The 21021-nt window shown below is 46.6% G+C and overlaps 1 protein-coding gene across 1 annotated transcript in view; it reads left to right on the top strand.

Annotated features, from left to right (window-relative positions):
• zfhx3b (zinc finger homeobox 3b) overlaps nucleotides 1–21021 on the top strand; it is a 132934-nt gene that overhangs the window by 65529 nt on the left and 46384 nt on the right. The window contains exon 5 of the mRNA XM_079736718.1: nucleotides 10819–11050. Within this exon, the coding sequence (XP_079592844.1) occupies nucleotides 10819–11050 (232 nt within the window). The remainder of the gene's footprint in view (nucleotides 1–10818; nucleotides 11051–21021) is intronic.

The following is a 21021-nucleotide window of genomic DNA, read 5'->3' as shown; positions in this document are numbered from 1 at the left end:
ATTATTCCCCTTGTAAGAACAGATAAGGGGCGACGACTTTAAAATATCACGTTCCATTCATCATTTATTTTTAGGTCCTCCGCTGATGAGGTTGAAATAAAAACTGGAGGTGATATTACGCAGAATGGCAACACAGGAGGGAGAAAGGTTCGGGGGGGGAGGGGTCAGTTTGTTGGTGGAGCTGGAGAAACCGCATAGGAGAGCAAAAATAAAAGCGTAAGATTTAAATTCAACAGACCATGGAAAGAACAGAGCTGTACATTTCTTTGAAACATAGCGTGTAGTGTGTGTGTGAGTGTATGAGTGTGTGCGTGTGTGTGTGTGGGGGGGGGGGGGGGCCAGTGTGTATGTGAGTAAGAGCAGAGAGACAGAGGGAGGAGAAAGCAGAGGAGCAGGAAGTGTATGGGAAAGTGATAGCTGTCTCCACCTGGAGTGTACTGTGGCAGCGGCGCTTCAGAGGGGATCACGAGGCAGGGAAAGGGAGACAGCCGCAGCCGCAGCAGCAAGCACTCCTAATCCGGCTTGTTTTGGGTGAGTTTAGCTCCTCTTACACACACACACACACAAGTACCACCGCCGCCGTAGAGGGAGACGTGTCCAACTACCGTCGTGTTCACGTGCGTGCACTTCTTATCTAACCAGTCTATAAATCCTCCGTCTGCCAATTGTTTAATGTGTTGTGCCATGTGGTAATGCCTGTGATTCCAACATACCTCCGTTTGTAAATACAAGAGGCACTCAAAGGGCTGTGGTTTGCTTTACAAGCATGGTGCCCCCGGCGCTTCGCTTGAGAATGCACCGAGAGAGAGAGAGAGAGAGAGAGAGAGAGAGCGAGAGAGTGGAAGAGGCAGAGAGAGAGTGAGAGAGAGAGAGAGAGCGAGAGAGAGAGAGAGAGAGAGAGAGAGAGAGAGAGAGAGTGGGAGAGGCAGAGAGAGAGTGAGATAGAGAGAGCGAGAGAGAGAGAGAGAAAGAGAGAGAGAGAGAGAGAGAGAGAGAGAGAGTGGGAGAGGCAGAGAGAGAGTGTGTGAGAGAGAGAGAGAGAGAGAGAGAGAGGAAGTGAGGGAGGGATACTGAGAGAGAGAGAGAGGGAGAGAGAGAGAAAGGCTTTTGGGGGGGGAGATGAAGGGAGGGAGCAAGAGGCGGGTTAGAAACTGTATACTGCCTGTCTTCCCCCGTCCTGCCCCCCCCCCCCACCCTGAGTTGCGCAGACAGGCAAGCGGAGTGAGACATGTGATAGTGAGGGAGGAGTAGCTTATGTCCACTCCTCCTGGCTGAAAACAAACGAAAAACACCATAATTATGCACTTTTCAGACGGTTTCACCCTTAACACTTTCCTCACGGGGTTGAGATTTATGCTGGCCATGCTTGATTTACTGCACAATTACTGAACAAGAGGTCTTGTGTAATCAATAAACAGGAAGAGAACCGGGGGAAAGTGGTAGCCTTTGAAGTAGAGTTTGAGACTTTGTGCACAATTGAACATTGTTTATAGTTTAAAGTGTCGCCTCCTAAGGTCAGGGAGGGTATTTGGCTGCGATGCCATGTCGTGCATCGCCCATTACCGTGGCTCCTCCAACATTACGCTCCTAAGCGCACAAATATTTGACCTGTTTGTTCGATTAAAATCTGGGTTATAAGGACACATGAACACATGCACATCGAAGACACAAATCAAATTAAAATCACATGTCTCATAAAAAACGAAAAAGCCTAATGCCCGCTTACAACCCACATGTTGAAATGCTCACCAGGAGTGAGATGCAAAGGCCCATTGTGTGGGAGTAGACTGCGCCCTGTTTTAGTTGTCCCCAAAATGGGCAGCCAACACAATGACCTCTGCAATGACACTCACTAATGGCATGAGCAGTTATTTTGGGACGCACCGATGCGGCCATCACAAGTCTCTCAGAGGCTCTGGAAAGCTTTTTGCCAGCAATAGGCTGCCTCCAATTAGCCGGGTTTGTGTTTGATTTTTAGTGATGACGGTCATATCTCAGCTGTAATTATGCCGCACTGGGAATGATGAGGGTTTAGGTTATTGATCCTGCATTGATCGACCTGATCAATGAGCACTTTGTATTCTTTTTTTTATGGAAAGTGGAGTAATGTTTTTTGTATGGCTAATGAGTGCACCCAACCGAATGACCTATTAAAAATGTGTCTTAGCAGGGGCGAGCATTTATGAGGGCTAGCATAGAGAATGCTTCGGGGAATGAAGTGGGCAGTGTTTTCCAACAGAGGGGTCAAACAAGAAAGCGAAACTATACATGTATATAGACAATATGCATAACTACATACATATACGATAAACATATATACTCTATGTATACTGCATATATATACACTGTTAATATCTGTGGCATTTTGTATGCATACATATTATTTATACACGAGCATTCATGCAACTCTTTCACTTTTATTGTGAGTAGGTTTTTCAGTACCTCTACTTGCTATTGACTCCAAATCAAGGTAAAACCTGTGGGAGTGTGGACTGGCACAAGAACACTTGTACACAACAGTTTCACTCTTCAACAAGGTGCTTCATGTGGCATAACAACAAGCGCACACATATATATATATAGACGCTCTCCACTTCCACTCAACCCCCACGTTCATTAATTTACATTTTTTAAGAGGAGTTGAGAGGAGTTAAGTTGGATGCTTCTCCAAAGCATTGTTGCCTGGTTTGTCGCCTCATTGCTACTAATAAAGATAGCTGCTTAAGAAGTGCTGGGTTAAATATTGACTTGGGCTGAGCCTGTCATCACTGATGTTAATTAGTTAGTATGTGTATTTGGCTCGGGCTGAGTGCATGTATGAACAGCCCTGACACTTCCACTGCGGGTATTTCAAACACGCTCTTGCTTTACACCGCTTCTCAATGAATTTTGCATTAAAAAGAACAAGAAAGGGAGAAAACATACAGTGGTACAACACTACCGTATTGCATCGCCTGAAGCAGCAACCAATTATGTGCTAATGAAATATTTACACTTCCAAACTGAGAACACCAGAGGCAAAAGCTTGCTAATACAAAGTCTGAAGAGACTGCTCTCTTCATTTCATCGCTATGTCAACGAAAAGGAGGAATCGGGAGATCATCAAAGAACAACAATGGACACACAGTTGGGGCTAGAGTTGGAGCCCTAATCATTCAGATCTGACCCATAGCCACTGCTGGCTTCCTAGCCTGTATACGTGCCTATTGACATACATGGCGCATCCACATTGTGTTGTGCCTATGAGGATGCAGATGGATTGAAGTCAGAGCATACATGAACATGTGTCTCAACGTGCCTCTCCAGTGACTGACGTGAGATCGTTTTTTCGCTTCCCTGGTCATTATGCAAATATCTGCATTCTCACTTCCGCACTTTTTCCATAGCACCTCCTCAACTAGCTGAATGCAGTTAGTTACAGACATGAAATCACTGCACGACCACACTTACGTGGATAACAGTGGTCATATAGTCTCATATTCCGCTCAATACATTTTGAATGCCTTCACACCTGTGGTGGCCAGGTTCATCCAATATCTCTTTAAACGTCAAGTTGTGAAATGGCCTGTGTTACATTAGACACATGTATCAGAGCATTGGGCGCTTTTTTCGTCTTGGTGTCCTTTACCTATTCAAAATGCACAATGTTTAGCACATTTACATATAATGCAAATATCTAACACACCTCTTTGTCTCAATGAGGTACATGACACACTGTCCCACTACCTGTAACTACATGCCACTCAGAAGACAATAACTATTTGTTTCTTCCATCTGACGCCACTGAAACAGTTAAATGTACTTCTCAGCAGACCAGCTGCCCTTTAACTCGCTGCTTTGTCACCACTAGTAAAAACATAGAACATCTCAACTTCCCACAAAGAAATGGAGACATCAATACCAAAAAAGGGGATTGTTATCCTTGTTGTGCCCTTTACTTTTGTCTCCCGTTGGAATCACAACACATTCTTTCACAGTTCCGTCCGAATAATTGCAATTACTCCTGTCCCAAAAATGTGGGTTGCGTTGTTGACACAGTAATGTGGGATGTTACGGAGAGAGGGAGACGAGCATGTCCAGATTCGCCCCTTGTCAACTTCCAGATGGTACCTTACAGGTACAGATGTCATCAAGTTGCCATAACAGTTGCCTGGTACCCCCTCCCAGTTGTCGCCCCCTGCAGGCAAACGTACTGTACTGCAATGTTGGCAAGCCCCTGCCAGCGTGACATTCATAAAAGCACCAGGAGGTTAAGCTGTTAATTAGCTACTAAAAGAAGAGGGTAACCGCTTCCCATTCATATGGTGTACTGTTTGTTTTGTTTTATTTTGGCTGGGATTCCCACATCACGTCCTGCCCATTTTCCCGCTTTGCCGCGTGTCCCAGAAAGCAGGCCCCGGGCTCATTAAGACGAGGGGGGAGCTGTGTTGATCTCACGGTGGCGATTAGTGAGCGCACATTACGTATGGATAACCATGCTTATCCAAATGTCCTCCGTGAGCGGCCCCCGGCCACCTCGGTGGAGGTCCTGTGGGCATAGGCCCCGGTCTCATTATCACCGTGCAGGGCATTGATCTCTCTACCTCCCCGCTGCTGCACACACTCTCTCCTGCCTCAGACACTGAGACTCGCCCATGAATTATGTGGGACACATTGATCAGCTGATTGAGAGCTATTGTTTAGAGCCCTGGGTCATTATTGAAGGAGGGATTACCCGACGCTTGTTCTGTGCCTGTGTATGCGAGAGGGCATTATTCAGCCTCTTGTCACAACGCCATGCATCGCCGGCCGCTTCGCCCGCTCTCTGGCACGGAAACAAATTTGCACATGGATGCAAGGGGTGCATTGCACACGCTCATGCAAGCGTGCACATGCCCAGAAACAGACACGCTCACACACACACACACACACACATGTGTACATACGAACCCAACAGTGTACCCACTAACTGAGACACATAAACACACATACACACACACAAACACACACACACACACACACACACACACACACATAGACACACACACACACACACATACACACACACACACACAGACACACACACACACACACACACACACACACACACACACACACACACACACACGTGTTCTAGTCTACAGCGGCCTACGCATTCAACATGGCCCAAATGACTGGTTGCATTGATTGCCTTTCCTCTGCAATTATGTTCCCATTGTTTACTTCCTCGCATCTTACTCATTCAAAGGGAATTCAATAATTATTGCTTTATTTAATGTTAAAGTAAGTGAGAGTGGTGGGAGTGGAGCGCCCCCGGCCGCATTGTCTTTCGGTCTCTCCGTTAGCCCTCCCAGGCTACTTTGTTTCATTGACCAATGTTAAGCCCAATCTCTCTAAGGACTCCTACAGCTATCCATCTTATCCCCCCCCCCTGCAGCCTCCCCATTGAAAGAGGTGAACCCGTTTCTCTCTCTCTCTCCACTAGAGACAAATATGCAGGCTGTATTTAATGTTATTGTTTTATTGTTGGGAGTGATGGATCATCAGTCCAGCACATCCGTATTGAGAACACAAATTGAAGCGGGGGCTTTTTCAGAAAGAGGCCAAGCCCTAAAGAACAAACAGTGTCGTGAAAACACAAGAGGCGTTAGGTCGTAGGTGTGCAGTCTAAGCCTAGAACACCTTGTCCACCCCCCACCCGCCTCCCTTTTCCACGCTCAATCCTGGGCATGTTGCTGCCTGCAGCGGATACTCTCACGTATCCACTGAACTTGGGTGCGAGGTAGATCTTCAAGAGGGTGAGGGGCAGGAAGGAATCACAGGGCAAACTGTACTCTGTACCTCAGCATACGGTGGTATGGTGTAGTTCCCGGGGGATTCCTCTGCAGTGGAATTCTCCATATGCCCACCCTGACAGTGAGAGGTGACCCAGTGAGATTTGAGCTACTCCGTAGTGTTTACTTTTCACCAGGGTGTTTTTCAGCCCAACAGGCACATCTCATTGTCTCTATTCATAGTGTAGCACAATGAGCTCACCGCCTGTTATTGCTGCCATGACATCACTGTGTCCGCGAAACAAAAGTGCTACTTGACATAGAAGTCATCATCGCCACGTCTTGTGTATAGCTTGTAAATGTGCACTCAGTCGTTGGCGAAACCATGACGACCGCGACACTGGTTTATCACAGGATAGGTCCTCCTTATTCATATGAAAGGCACTAAGGGCTGTGTAGCGCTGCAGTGCATTGTGGGCTTATCGTTGTGGTTAGCTGTGTCTTTCTTTCTCATGTACACACACACACACACACACACACACCACACACGCACAACACACACACACACACACACACACACACACACACACACACACACACACACTTTACCTCTAAGTGCCTAGAATCAGGGAGATAATTACAAAGCAATATACAGGCAGATACTCACCAGCTCTCACAGAGGGAATTTGGCAGCTCTCTCCGAATTGATAGCCATTTAGCTCATGGATAGTCATCTGTTTTAATGCATTAATTTTGTATTAACAGCACTGCCAAATTTAATGGTGGAAATTAGGGAATGATCGCAATGCTATGTGGCCTTCAGCGCATTCATGTGTCTGTTGTTTTGTGTGTGCGTGTGTGTGGGGGGGTGTATGTGTTTGTATGTATGTGTGTGTTCATTGCTGACCAACATTCTGTTCATATTTATGTACGTGTTTGTTGTGTGTGTGTGTGTGTTTTTGTGTGTGTGTGTGTGTGTATGTGTGTGTGTGTGTGTGTGTGTTTGTGTATGTCTATACAAACTGTATTTTAGTGTCCTACTGGGAACCATTCTGAGGATTTACTGGCTTGGACTGGCTCTGCATCTCTCTTCCAACCTTCCAGTAAAGCCCACCTCCACCATCGCACTATAATAGCCGGGCTAGTCCCAGCAACCACACAGTTCTGTGTGTTAAAGGTCCAATTTGACTTTGCCTTGGAGTGGATAGAAGTGCCGATGCATGCAGTGCTTTGGGTGGGCGTTGCAACCGATACAGGCGCGTATTGCCCACTCAGAGGGCCGAGGTGCGGTGTCAAGTTGTCAGAGAGAGAATGGGGAGGCGCCCACATCACCGCCATGTCTCCCTCTCACCTGAACAGGCAGAGTAGTGCTTCAGCCCCCACACACACCACACGCACGCACGCACGCACGCACGCACGCACGCACGCACACACACGCACGCGCGCACACACTCCTGTCAGCAGCAGAGCAGTTAGAAATGGCAACCAAATTTCTTTTTGGAAATGAAGAAACAATGTAATAAGTAACCTTACCAATAGTGATTTAATGAGGAGACATACCTATTACAGGTGTTTTTCCTTTTTTAACCAATTAATCATAGAAGCAGGTTGAACTCCCTGGAAATAGCAATATAAATTGTAATATCTGACTCGGAGTCTCGCTACATATAAATCACTAGACATTGAATTAGAATAATGTTTAGGCTGTGTGCCATTGGTACGTAATTCAAAGAGTCACATATATTTATGTAGCCTATAGCGCTAAAGGGATGCTATTGTTTGACCATAAAGTGTGTGTCGTAATGAAGAATAAGGGATCATTTTGATTCACTACTTGGCAGCATCAAATGGGCCATGCCATTTTGAATTGCAGTAGAAAACCAGTAGAAAACTGGCACAGATACATACACACACACCCCCCCCCCCCCCCCCACACACACACACACACGCAATTTGTCTCCATCATTGTGTTGTGTGCCCACACAACCTTTTTCTTTCTTTCGTTTCCTTTTTCTTTTTCTCCTTCTTCCTTTCACTCTCACACTCAACCGATCAGCTCAGCCGTAAAACTGCTGTTTCCTATATGCGTTCCCCAGTCCAGTCAAAGTAGTGAAGGGAGAAAGGAGAGCTGCGTTGCCGGCGACGATCAGGTTGCCTCCATCTTTTCTTCTCTCCTGCTCTGTTCCTGATGGGGCCTCTATGGGGTGCTTAGAAAGCCCAGAGCAAGGTAGGCCAGCTCATCCAAGCTCTCCCAACATGACTTTTTCATTAGGCTGCCAAATTCCTGCACTCCAGTTGGAGGTGATTTATCAACTAGAGGCTTCACTGCGGGATCATAGGAAACAGACATAGGCCGCGTCTCATGCGTTATTACGTTTCATGTGACTTTTTTTCTTCTTCTCTCTACGTATATGTATGTGTGTGTGTGTGTGTTTGTGTGTGCATGTGTAATTATGTGTTTGTGTGTGTGTGCCTGTGAGTATCAATGTCAGTTTAAGTGTCTACGTTGACATTGTCTTTGTCGCTGGGCTCGCATCCCGTCTGTGTTCATAAAGGGGATCTGTAGTGAGTAAGTGAGATCCAAGTTTTTTTTCCCATTTGATGATCAGAGAGTTGCGCTCCTCATGGCTGACATGAGTTCCAACCTCTCTAAAGCTCCGGTTTTCCTTCGGGTCTTCCCAGAACATTTGTGAAGCAAGGGGCCCCCATATCACACATCGCTCTTCGTCGGTTAGTGCAGCTCCGGATCAGCGTCTCTCTCTCAGGGGCCCCCTGAGAATATTGGCTGTACAGGTGCAGCCAGTAGAGACCCGTGTTGTTGGCTCTATGGGACCGGCATCCAGGACATTCTGCCATACAGTGAAATATGGCAGTTTCCAGTTCGCTTCTGTATAAATCCTCTTCTTTTTATGGCAAGCTGTTAAATTCCCAGGGCCTTTTTGTCTCCCCTACATTGTGAGAGCAGCTTTGAAGTGTAGGTCAGGTGCTGTCAGGGTTTTATTTTTTTTCCCGTCTTTGTAGATTTCTTTTTTTTGTTCTAACCTTGAGTCATATAAGGGAAGCAAAGTCATTTTGGGGGGGGGGGGGGGGGGGGGGGGGGGGGGGGGGGGGCTTAATTCAAGACATCTGTATAGTGACTGAGAAACCGTGTGCGCGATGGATTTGGTGCTATCTGCTATTAAATCTGTTTCTCAGGTTCCCCCCCCCCATCCCTCCTTCTTGAGTTCAGATACAACACGTGTGCACAGAGGGGGGATCAGAGGGGGGGGGGGGGGGGTACGACTCACACACACAATATCCAGCAGCACCTATTCAATGACATCATGGGCGGCTTCAAACGAGGCGAGAAAGGAGAGCATGCAGAGACACAGAGCCTTTTACAATCACCTAATAACTCTATTACACCGAGCTGCGGGGATCACCGCCAAAAGAAAGGAGTGTGTGTGGGTGGGGGGAGGGGGGGACCCCTATTTCTTTTCCTGGAAGCTTCGTCCTAATGCACACTTTACGTGCAGAAGTGAGAAATATGAGACTGCGGCGAATCGAATACATTTGAAAAGCCCAAAAGCAATTAGAAATGACCATATAATTGAAGTTTAAACAAGAGAAAGGAAAGTATCTTACGAAATATTATTACGAAACATATAATTGTTATGAGACATGATATCATTATGATTGTTTTTGACATTTTTATTGTTTCTTTTCAACATCAAATGTTGTTGTGGTATCCATATAATATGGTTAAATATATAATGTTGCTTTGGTGTTCTGTGGTCATCTTAACAGGTTGTGTATAATCTTATATATCTTTATGAAGAAGTGTAATTTGTGGAAATCCGACGACCAGTAGTCTTGCATTTCCCTAAAACAATACACAAAAGACACATACATGCACATAGTTATGCACAACCCCTTATACAATTAGCATATTGAAGTACGGTGGTGATTATAACTGAAGCATGAGAACAAATTCCAGGCCAAAGGCAGTGAGGCGATGATGAAGCCCACTCTTGCGAGACTCAAGGGCCTGTGAGACAACATACCACCAGGAAACAGGCCCCGTCCTGTATCGTAAACAATCTGAAGCTATCAGGCTTTGGTGCTTTGGTGGCTGAGGGCGGGCGGCCCAGTGGCTCTGTGGCCTAGCCTGACCCGGCCATCTCCATAATGGGTGAGGGTGGGCTATTAGAATAGAGCTGTGTGGTGTGAAGACATGCTGGGGCTGAGTTTGCCACAATAGGTTGTTTGGCACGGTGTCACACCACCCAACCCCACCGCCACAACGACGGGTGTGTGTGTGTGAGTGTGTGTTTGGTTGGGGGGGGGCAATGACTGGCAGCTGGGCCTTAAGGGAGGGGGGCGCGGGTGGGACTGACGGGTCAATACCGAGGCTGATTTCTCCTCTGAAGGTCATCCTTTTCCTGTGGAATGTCCTACATCGCTTTAGAACGCACACACGCGCACACACACACACACACACACACACACCCACCTGACACACAGACACACAGACACAGTTCCGAGCAAGGACTTGCCGCGCCGTGATCAATATTGAGCGTTTCATGCGTGAAACAGGCAGATGTTTGGAGTTTCCCTCTCGGAGACGGGGAGGCTTGTGCTGAATGAAGGGGATCAATGGCCCCCTTTTCCTCCGCTGCAGCGTGTAGACCCAGGGCTTCTGAAGGGTGGCTGATGTGTGAGTCTACCTTCCCCCCCCCCCCCCCCCCCCCCCCCCCTCGTCCCTTCATCCACAGCCCCCGGGCACTCCGGGGCCACCCGCGTGGCAGGCCCCTCTCCGGTCCTGTTAGCCCCGCTGATACAGACACCGTAGCGTGGCGTAGCGCGTAGGCCGCGGCGCACGCCAGGCCGCACAGCTCTCCCCCCCCCCCGTACGGCCTGGCCGTTAAACAACGGGGCCCTGATTGGGAATGGATTTGTTCATTTGGCCCGTCTGTGGAAGTGAAATTTGGCCCTAGCCTCCCCTTGTTTGTAAAAATGCAACAAAAAAAACAACTTGTCTCACAGTCGCTCGCCGTCTGCCGCCCCTCTCTCTCTCTCTGAACAGCACCTGCAGCAGCATGAACACGCGGTGGAGGGCGAGGCCTGCTACTACCACTGCGTGCTGTGCAGCTACTCCACCAAGGCCAAGCTCAACCTCATCCAGCATGTGCGCTCCATGAAGCACCAGCGCAGCGAGAGCCTGCGGAAGCTCCAGCGCCTGCAGAAGGGCCTGCCGGAGGAGGAGGAGGACCTGGGCACCATCTTCACCATTCGCAAATGCCCCTCGTCCGACACAGGTCAGAGCCCCGGCAGACGTGTTTTTCGCTCGTTTTCTCTCCCTCTCCCTCTCTCTCTCTCGCTCTGGCTCTCGCTCTGGCTCTCTCTCTCTCTCTCTCTCGCTCTCGCTCTCTCTCTCTCTCGCTCTCTCTCTGCTTCCTCTTTTAAGTATGTCTCCTCTTCTGAACTTTACTCCTCCCTTCGCTTGACCCCTCTGGTGTGGGTTCTCCTGCTTTCTTGGAGCTCTCCATTTAATTAGGTTTCTCGTTGGAAGCGAAAGAAAATAGATGGATAAATTATTTTGCTTGCTGTTTTTTGTTTTGCTTGTTTAATGGTACAGCAACTGTGTTTTGTGTGTGTGTTTCTTTCGTTGTTTTATGTAAACAGTGTTCATTTGGTCGGTTATGTAAAACGTAATGATGCCTCTTTTGAGCTACTTTTGTTGTGTCAGTCACGGAAGGGACCACTGTCTGAGAGAGCAATAGGGATTTATTTTTTCCCAGTTTGGAAGTTGGGATAGAGCTGTCCCAGAGGAGGAACCTGGCAACATGGACAGCAGCAGCAACAAAAGTACTGAAACTCACCCAAAACAACAAATAAACAAATAAAGAGCATGCTACATCGACAGAAGGAGTAAAACAAAGGGCTGGACTACTAGCGTATACTCTAGACACATTAGAACCAGTCAGATGTGGTCAATTAACACCCTTTCCTAGCGAGATTTACTTTTCCAACGACTCCCGGCCCCTGACAAAGGGCCCTCTATTGTGCGTCCCTTCACAAGAGAACCACTGCTGCAGTCGCAAACACTCCCCCTCTCTCTCTCTCTCTCTCTCTCTCTCTCTCTCTCTCTCTCTCTCTCCCTCTCCCTCTCCCTCTCCCTCTCCCTCTCCCTCTCTGTAACGTGGATGATGTGGGTGGGGGAAGGAGGGGGGGGGGGGTCAGCCTGTGAAGACGCTTTGTTCCAAGGAGGCAGGGATAATGAAGCCAACAGCCAGGAAATTGCGCAAAAAGGCAGTTGCAGATCTGAAGCAAATCATTAGAGAACATATTTAGCCAAGCAATTAGGGACAATTAAGCTTTCTGCTCGCTGCACTCCAAATATGTTAATGACCGTCATACAGTGGACAAGTGAACATGCAACGCCAAGAGGAAGGGGCCACGGGGTTGAAACAGAGGGGGGGAGGGGCTAGGAGCTTAGCGACGTGTCTGTTTGGGACAGAAATTGTTTGTGTATTTATTGCAGTTTGCTTCATTGGCTTGAAATGCCAATGCCATGTCAAAGCTTGAAGGGGTTTTAGTACTAATTGCAGTTGACAGACTCTGTTACAGACGGAGAGACTTCCGCGCTATAAGCCATCACTGTCTGCCCTGTGTCTGTCAGGGAGGAGGAATCTGGGCATAGACCAGCTTCCATCCTGCGCCGGCTCTATACCCTTTACCATTTATACCTTTTAAGCATAATTTGCAACAGTCTGTTACATGAAATGAAGTCAACAATGATGTAGTCCCAAGTCTTGTATCTGGATATTTATTTTTTATTTGATATTTTTGCTCTTGATGAACGCAAATGTGAGTGCTGTGAATTTTTCAAAGGTCCACCAAGGTCTCATCTGAATCAATATGTTTTCTCCCACCGAAATGCAGTGTTCTTAACACTGCCATCGACTTGCTCAGTCCACCATCTCTGAGGTTTGTTGAAAAAAAGGGTTAGAACCACTCAGTGTAATATTTAATTTCCTCAAGGCTCTGCTGAGGCTCAAGTCTCTGTTTTGTGTTTGAGGCATAAGTGCAAAAGTGCCTGTGGAACGCGTCCCAGCTTGTTAAAACAACGTTGGACGCAGATTTCTGGGTCAGCCAGACTTTGATTCCGCTCGCCCACTTCAGGCTTGGCTGGAGTTTGAGGTTCTAACCGCTAACCTGGTCAGGGTATCCCCCCTTAAGCCAGCAGTACCCCCTCACTGTCTCCAACTCAGAGGGTATTGTTAAACAGAAGTTCAAATCTTGCCTGGGCAGAAATTCTTATTCAACCATTTTCTTTTCTTTATATCCTGGAAACTTTACCAAAAACAACATGGAGAGAACAAAGAGGATTCTACTGAACAATAAAATATGACTGGTGTATTTCAAGCCTTTGGGATTGGACTCATCCACGTGGCATACCATAGCCATCGCTCTAAGGAGGGAGCGAGAGACAGAGAGAGAGAGAGAGAGAGAGAGAGAGAGAGAGGAGGCATCTGATGGCACATGGCTCCCCTGGGCCTCTGTGTCCAAGGTGCGGCCGGGGCAGCAGAGATGAATTTCCCTCCTAATTAGACCAACACAGGGATAAAAAGGCGTGCATTGTTTTAATTCTTCCCCCACCCACCGAAAATGTGCTGCTTAGGCGTTTTGCTCTGTGGCTTGGCCTCCCATTTGTCTTCCTTAACCCTTTCTCTGTTGCGGGAAACAAAGGAGGGCTGGCAGGGACCCCCAGCCCTTACACAGCTGCCCTGCGTGCGAGGAGCCCAGGGACCAGGGCAGTACAACTGACCTGAGCCAACCTCCTGCAGCAGCACCAGGGCTCTTTTAGCTTGCTCTGTGTATTATGATTGTCGAAAGATCGCAAAAGGCATCCACTCGTGTCTTGGTGAAATAAAGCCGGTTTAATTAGTGGCTACTAAAGGATGAAATGTGATGGATGAGATAATTATAGGTATTTTCAGGGTTAGAGTTAAGGTTAGCGTGCTGTGTTAATGGTAAACACTGTCTGTTTTTTCCTATCTCTCCCACTCTCTGTGTGCTAGAACATGAGCTAGAGATTATACAGTGGGAAAGAGATAGAAAGGAGGAGGGGACGAGTGTAACAAGGGGAATAGGAGACTGTTTTAGTAGCCTGCGTGTGCAAGAGGAGGACTATGACACTCGAGCATATGATGGCACTATAATATTTTTAATGATTGATGTTCACCGGGGCATATGGCTCGGTGACACATTGAGGTTTCTCATTTCATAACAGTTAATCGACCAAAGTTATTTTTTGAGCGCAGAACAGAATGAGATCATGCCTTTTAAAAAGGGCAAAGTTAAATAGCACCCCAGGGTGGCGGTACTCCTGCCAGTTAGTACAGCACCAGCACAGCGGAAGGCAGAAACAGTTCAACAGGAAAAATAAGTTGTGTTTTTACACACATGTTAAATGTGTGTAAAACTCAAATCTGTGTGTGTGTAAAAAAAAAAAATTACAAACCGTTTCAGCTCTCCCAGTTGCAGTATTTCTATGCAGACACTTTGCATGGATGTGTGTTAAGGTAGCTGGTATGGAGGAAAACCTTGGAGTTGGTTGACAAAGTGGATTAGTCCCTGCCTGAGTCCCAGATGGCAGGCCCTTGATCGGCGGGCTGTGACGGCTTGGTTCTCAACGCGCCAGAGGAAATCCCTCTCTTGGGCGCTCTGGGAAGGAGCCGGCTGCAGCGCTACACACCCCAGACATCGTCTGCTGCCGCCTGCCCAGATACGGACGGCGTTCCCCAGTCACTTGTCCTCCCTGGTCTGGGTGTTTCGGGGCAAGCGTTCAGTGGCTTTTACCTCTTAAAAGAACACATTTTTCCAAGCGTTGTGTGTGTGTGTGTGTGCATGTGAGAGTGTATGTGTCGTGGCGTAGAGTGTTATGATGGCATGTTTCTCTTATGGTCACGCGAGCGGTAGTGAGACCCTGAGAGTCAGGGTCTCACTGCCCCATATGCTTTCTCTGCTACATGCATTACTCTCCATCTACACACCAAAAAAAAGCTTGGAGTGCTTTGTCATTGAAAGATGTCCTATAGGGTTAAATATAGCCGCTCTTTAATGGAGGGGTTGGCCATTACCCTGCAGTCCAGATTAAGGTTCTTGACAGTATAGGAAACAGTGAAATATGGAAGTTATCTTCAGCCTTTATTTTTTTCGGACCGGCCTGAAATAGATCTCCCTATGTCGTGCATTAAAGCCATTAGTTTCAGTTTCACCCTTCTTCTGCTATTCCATTTGTATGCTGTATATTCCCTGAGCTTTGCCCCCGCCACTGTTATTAGTTCATAGCGACCTGCAGATGGGCTAAATCTGCAGAAGCCAGGTAAAAGCAGCACTGAGCCCGAGCACGCTCTTAATGGCATGCGTGGATGAAATGCAGAGCGCTTTTTGCTCCCACAGGCAGTAGCGAAACAGACAACAGCCTCTTTCTGGAATGTCCTCCTTTATTCATGCTTGTTAAAACGCGAGGTAAACCTTCCCAGAAACAGGATATTGTGGCCTCAAACCACCAGACCCTTTCTTCATGCCATATTACAGCCAATCTAAGTAAGTTGCATAGACAGACAGCGCCGCAATGCGCTTTTAATAAAGGCTGTTATTGCTCTGGTGATGCCCAGAGCATAGGAGGGTGTGGCCAGCCTCGGATGAGTCGGAGGGCCCCGGAGGGCTTGTCGGGGGCCCCGGATCCCGTCAGACGCATGCCCCGTAATCCTTGACCGAGGGGCATCGTGTCAACATAGGAAATTGTTTGCTGTCCGTGGAGCATGGGCCGGAAATTTGTTAATACCGTACATTACTATTCATTTTGAAAATATTAGAAATGGCAAGGCATTTATTAAAAAGTCAAAATGATGGCTTTATGGATTTTTTTCCAGCGGTACAGAACCATCCATGTAACCTTTGCTTGATAGATGGCTTATGGAGTCCTCCGCTGGCTCATTTAGCGGTTGCAATTGACCAAAAGGCCACCGTTCTATTTGAGGATAGGGTTTTCGAAATCAAAAAAATCTTGCTAACCCTTTCCATATTTTACTTCTTCTTCTCCTGATGAGGTCTTTTCGCTCTGAGTAATACCACGCTGTGGTCACTGGCAGGGGGACAACCTCATTTTGCTATCACTGTCGGTTATGATTTGAAATATGTCCCTCCATGCATACCATACCATAAAGAGCCGACCGTACCATAAATAATCCTGACCGTACCATCAAGGAGTGCACACGTAGGTGCGCACGCAGAGACAGTGTGATGGGGGCTCGGGATCTCCACTATGTCGTCGGGTGGAGGCCAGCATTTCACACCCCACCCCCCCACCCAATGAGGTGTGTGGCCAACGGGGAGAGGGGAGAGGGGAGAGGGGGGTGGGGGTGGTGGTTGACCAGCGGCACATTATAATATTGGTTTCCCTCTCTCCTGTCATTACCGGACACTTTCCTTGAAAGCTGATCCACGAGATAGACAGTCTGTCCTCGGAGCGCCATCTCGTTTGTACCTCCTCAGATGTGTTAACGAGTTCTATTCTCGGGGCCGCCGGGCTCCGAGCAGGGGTGACGGCCGGGGGTGTCAGAGGGTGCTGGGTTGCAGGCGCATGGGGCGAAGGAGGAAGGAGGAAATACAGTAGCTGCGCCCTCTGCTCCCCTCGTGCCTCCCCCCCCCCCCCCCCCCCCCCCCCCCACACACATACTCACACTCAAAGTGACCACAGCATCCATGTGGGCTGTCAATCATGCCTGGGTGTGTGTGTGTGGGGGGGTGGGGGGTGGGGGGGGGTGATAGATAGATAGAAGGACTGTCATGGCGTCAAAATCTGAGAAGTACGAATATGAGGTGATGCTAAATTTGCCAAGGAGAGACAAGGAGGCATGGTTTTATTTCTTGCTTTCTGATATTGCTGTACAGAGGTTGCCGTGCGTGTAGATGTTTGGAGGTAAGGTTAGAATACAGCGTCTCCAGAGTTATGCGTCCAGGTTTGGTGCCGCTTCTTAATAGTAATTAGGCAGCCTCTTGGTTACCCTTCATGTATTGAGTGGACCTGTCGTCTGTGTTTAATCACACCGCATTAAAGCCAGCTCCTCTGTGGCTGAAAAGCACTTTTATACCATATCATTCATAGACAATGAGTAGAATACACTTATTATACTCTCATTTTGTATCAATGTAGCCTGCCACATGAGTTACATAGATCTAATTCCAATGGGACTATCTCGGATGGTGATTATATGGTTGTTGAAATATTTCATGCCTTTTATTAGATTTCCCTTCTATAAATACAACTTGTGTGGATTCCCCCCAAGGCACATTATGATCTCCTACCCAACATGTTTTGATCTAATATATTGATTGTACAGAAATGTACTGTGTGCCAGGTATGCGAGGAACTAGAGCCGATAAATTGTTAAACACTCACATTTGTTGCCATGTTTTGCTGTTGGCTGAACAGTATTTTACTGGCTGTCAAAGCAAGGCAGCTCAATTTGCCTGTAGACAACACAAGAGCGGGTTGAAGTTTGGGAAAGTATTGAATCAAGGCAGGGAAAGTTTTATTTAGTCGTATATAATACCAGCCCTTTGTGGGGAAGGGGGGAATCGGAGAGCCAGATTTGATCTGTGGATGTGGGTTCACATCAGGCCCAGGCTTCAGAACTAACACAGCAGGCGGAGGGAGTATGCCCTCTCCCGAAGATAACTCAGACAAAGACCAGGTCAAAATCACTGTGTACGTGTGTGTGTGGTGTGTGTGTGTGTCTGTACATACGTTTTCTAACATGCTCTGTGAATGTCGGTTTCCTGAGAGCTTTGTTTCCAAGCATTGTGAGTGTTTCTTTACTATGCATTGTATCTGTGTTGTAGGAGCATTGTGGAATTTCTAAGATACTGTGGTTGACTCAGTTGGCTGTTTTGCTTTTATTCAGACCGTTTGATACAGATAGCTGGATTTCCATCCGGCTCTATCAAAGTGTATGCTTGTTTTATCACAGCTAGTTAGCTATTTTGGCACAAGAAAATTGGTTAATACCTTTATTTATTTTTGAAGAAATCTGTAGCATTGCTGTGGAATTTCAAAAATAATAATTTATTGAATTGTTTTTGGTTTTTTGGCAACAAACAAGATGTCTTAGGGAAACGGCAGAGACGACACCATAACGAATATTCAGCAAGAACCACGGTTAATAAAGCGAGCAAAAGTCAATGTTCATGCTACTTGCAAAGTAAACATTCAGTGCGTTGTGCATCCAGTCGATCCAGTGGCATAACACAGTGCACGTGAAAGGACATGCGATTGCTTATATATATACACTATTTTTATCTATTTTGTAATGCAGCATCTATCTCCACAATATACATACAATTCTGCTGAAGCCATGACAAGTCATTCATTTCAAAAGATGGCATGACTTCTGAACTGCTGCATCCTAATTTACATTTACAAATCAAGCCTGGAATGAATACATTGGAGTTGCATTAGTTATTTATAATGATATTCAAAACATCCACGCCTGCAAGACCAGTAATATTATCCAGCCAATGTTATGATGTACCTATTAGGGGGAGGCAATTACAGGAGTTGCAATTTCTACCAGTTATTTAAAAAAATATCTATTAACAGGTGGTGAAGATATAAGCTGGAAAATTCCCAGAAATCCCGAGCCAGACTGGTGTATCATCATGAAGATTAAAGCTATATATTTGCTGCATACTAGCATGGAGAATATTGAGTATATCCGAAATCGCTAGCGTACCATACCAAGCGAGTAAGTCTCAGTGTTGGTGTTGTGGTCTTTGTTGACCATTCCAAACACTTTAGACAGGGTGCAACCTATTTGTTTGGGAGAAATAGAATAAAGAACAGTGCAGCCTTTTGGATCCATGTCATCGGTTCTGTCAGAGTAACAGACAGACCAAGGTTTTTAAGCATATTGGCTTGACGCCGCTACAAGAGCCAGTATGGCAGCAAAAATAAGCTTGAACGGGATGTGTTTTGTCATGTAAAATGGCCGGAGAGGAATCTAATTGGGTGGGGGGGTGGGGGGGGGGGGGGGGGGCGGGAGGAAGAACGGCAATGTCTCCTTTGTTTAATGGCCTTCTACAGTCATTTTGCCGGAGCCATTGTGCGCCAGAGCACAATAGCATTAGCTTGTCCTCGTGGCCGGTGCTCTCCTTTTCTCCGGCCGTCTGTGCAGTCAGCTCCTGTCCGTTCCACTCTGTCTCCACGCTTCACTTCCACGCTCCACCAGCGCTGAGCGAGGAGCCACTGAAAGATATACCCCCCAGCACGAAGCACCTCTCTGCCACCTCTGTTCCCAGACTTTTAGTATGGCCACCATCTCTCGTTTTCACCAGAGAAAGCCTTCTCTTCTTGCTCTTTCAGTCTTATAATACATTGGGAAGTTAGAGCTTTTTTTTTAACGGCCCCTTTGTTTGTTTAGTCAATTTCGTTTCCCACCAGAGATATTTTGTTGTGCGTTTTATACAGCTTTTATGTCGTCGGTGAGTGAAAATTACTGCACTTGATCAAACTAGGATCCAAGTCTTTCCACCAAAGTAAAAAAAAATGTGAAATGAGATATTGTAACAATAATCTCATGGAAAAACACATTTCAAACATCACAAAGTTGTTTTCATTCGTTTTTTAGGAGGGAGACTCATATAAGGCAAAACACCTATATGCGCATTCATACATACAGGGCAATACAGGCACTGCACTGAATGAAATATGACTCATGAACCTCCTATTATACAATAAAACCTCTAAGCGGATGTGTAAAAAAACAAAAAATTGATATCCAAGTAGACACTGAGCCTCCTCTTATGATGGATTGTGTCAACTGTGACGCTGTTCCAGGTGTTCTCGTGTTTACAGATAGGAAACATCCCTAGATACTTGAGCTGCACAGCAACGCTGAAGCACACGTTTTCAACGTGGATCATTCTAGTGTCTCCATGTTAATCAGTGATCTATGTAGCTTAGATAATACATCCCAGCCAGTTGTATTTCCATATTAAATGGCATTCTATAGGAAATATAATGTATATAATTACTTTGTATATATGTATATAGGTGGTGAAAAACTGCTGAAAGGCACAGCTTACAAACTGATATATATATATATATATATATATATATATATATATATATATATATATATATATATATATATTGTACAGCCACCTCCAACCCTTTCTTTGTGCAGATTTTCTAACGAATAACCATGGCATATTTAGTGTTAATGGCCCTCAGCCTTGTGAAGTTGTACTAAGGCGTGATAAAAAAGGGACCTGAGTAACTAAGCTACAAGCATTCTTGTGTGCATTAAGTGTCCTTTTTTGTTACAAAGGTCATTCATAACTTGGTCGGGTTGTCAATGTACAGTGAGAGATATTGATTGATTAATGCATTGAGTGCTCCAAATCCATTTTGCTCTGTGAATGGAAATGGAAAGGAGACAGTCTCTCTCTCTCGCTCTCTCTCGCTCTCTCTCGCTCTCGCTCACTTTCTCTCTCGCTGTCTCTCTCTCTCTCTCTCTCTCTCTCTCTCTCTCTCTCTCTCTCTCTCTCTCTCTATCTCTCTCTTTCTCTTACACTCGCTCTCTCTTGCTCTCTCTCTCGCTGTCTCTATCTCTCTCTCTCTCTCGCTCTGGCTCTGCATCTGGCTCTCACTCTCTCGCTCTCTCTCACTCTTTTTCTCACTCCATATATTTTCATCTCTGCCCGTTGTTCAAAGGAGATCAATTTGTGCAAATAAAAGGGACAAAAGCCCAAGTTTCTGCCAAGTAATACATTGAAAATAACCTTCTCACCAGTGTCCGCTCAGAGAGTAAGGTTGCTCACACACAAGCCTTTCTTGGAGCGCAGAGTAACTTTGTAAAAAGAACTCAGTGGCTCAAACACGACTTGAAAAGGATAGTGGCAAGATGACTTGTCATGAACACAAACAAGACTATTTCAAATGTCACGGGCATGCAAAAATGTGGTCAACCTCCAGAGTAACAAGTCATTGAACTCTTTTGAGCCCCTGTTTCCAACCATTAGTTAGCATCATATGTCAACGCTTCCCTCCCCTCACTCTGCATGTGGCCCGCCTGCAGATGGTCTTAAAGAGTGTTAGAGGGCAGGGTCGCGGGGGGTTATGACTCTGGCGACAAGGAATAGGAGACCTGTATCACCCCGCTTCCCAGCAGGGAAGCCTAGGAAGGGCCCTGGGATTCACTCATTCCCTCAGAAA

The sequence above is a fragment of the Pollachius pollachius genome (assembly GCF_949987615.1).
Source record: "Pollachius pollachius genome assembly, chromosome: 5".
In the NCBI taxonomy this organism is placed as follows: Eukaryota; Metazoa; Chordata; class Actinopteri; order Gadiformes; family Gadidae; genus Pollachius; species Pollachius pollachius.
Note: the sequence above shows the minus strand (reverse complement) of the source record. Positions and strands in the feature narration are given on the sequence as shown.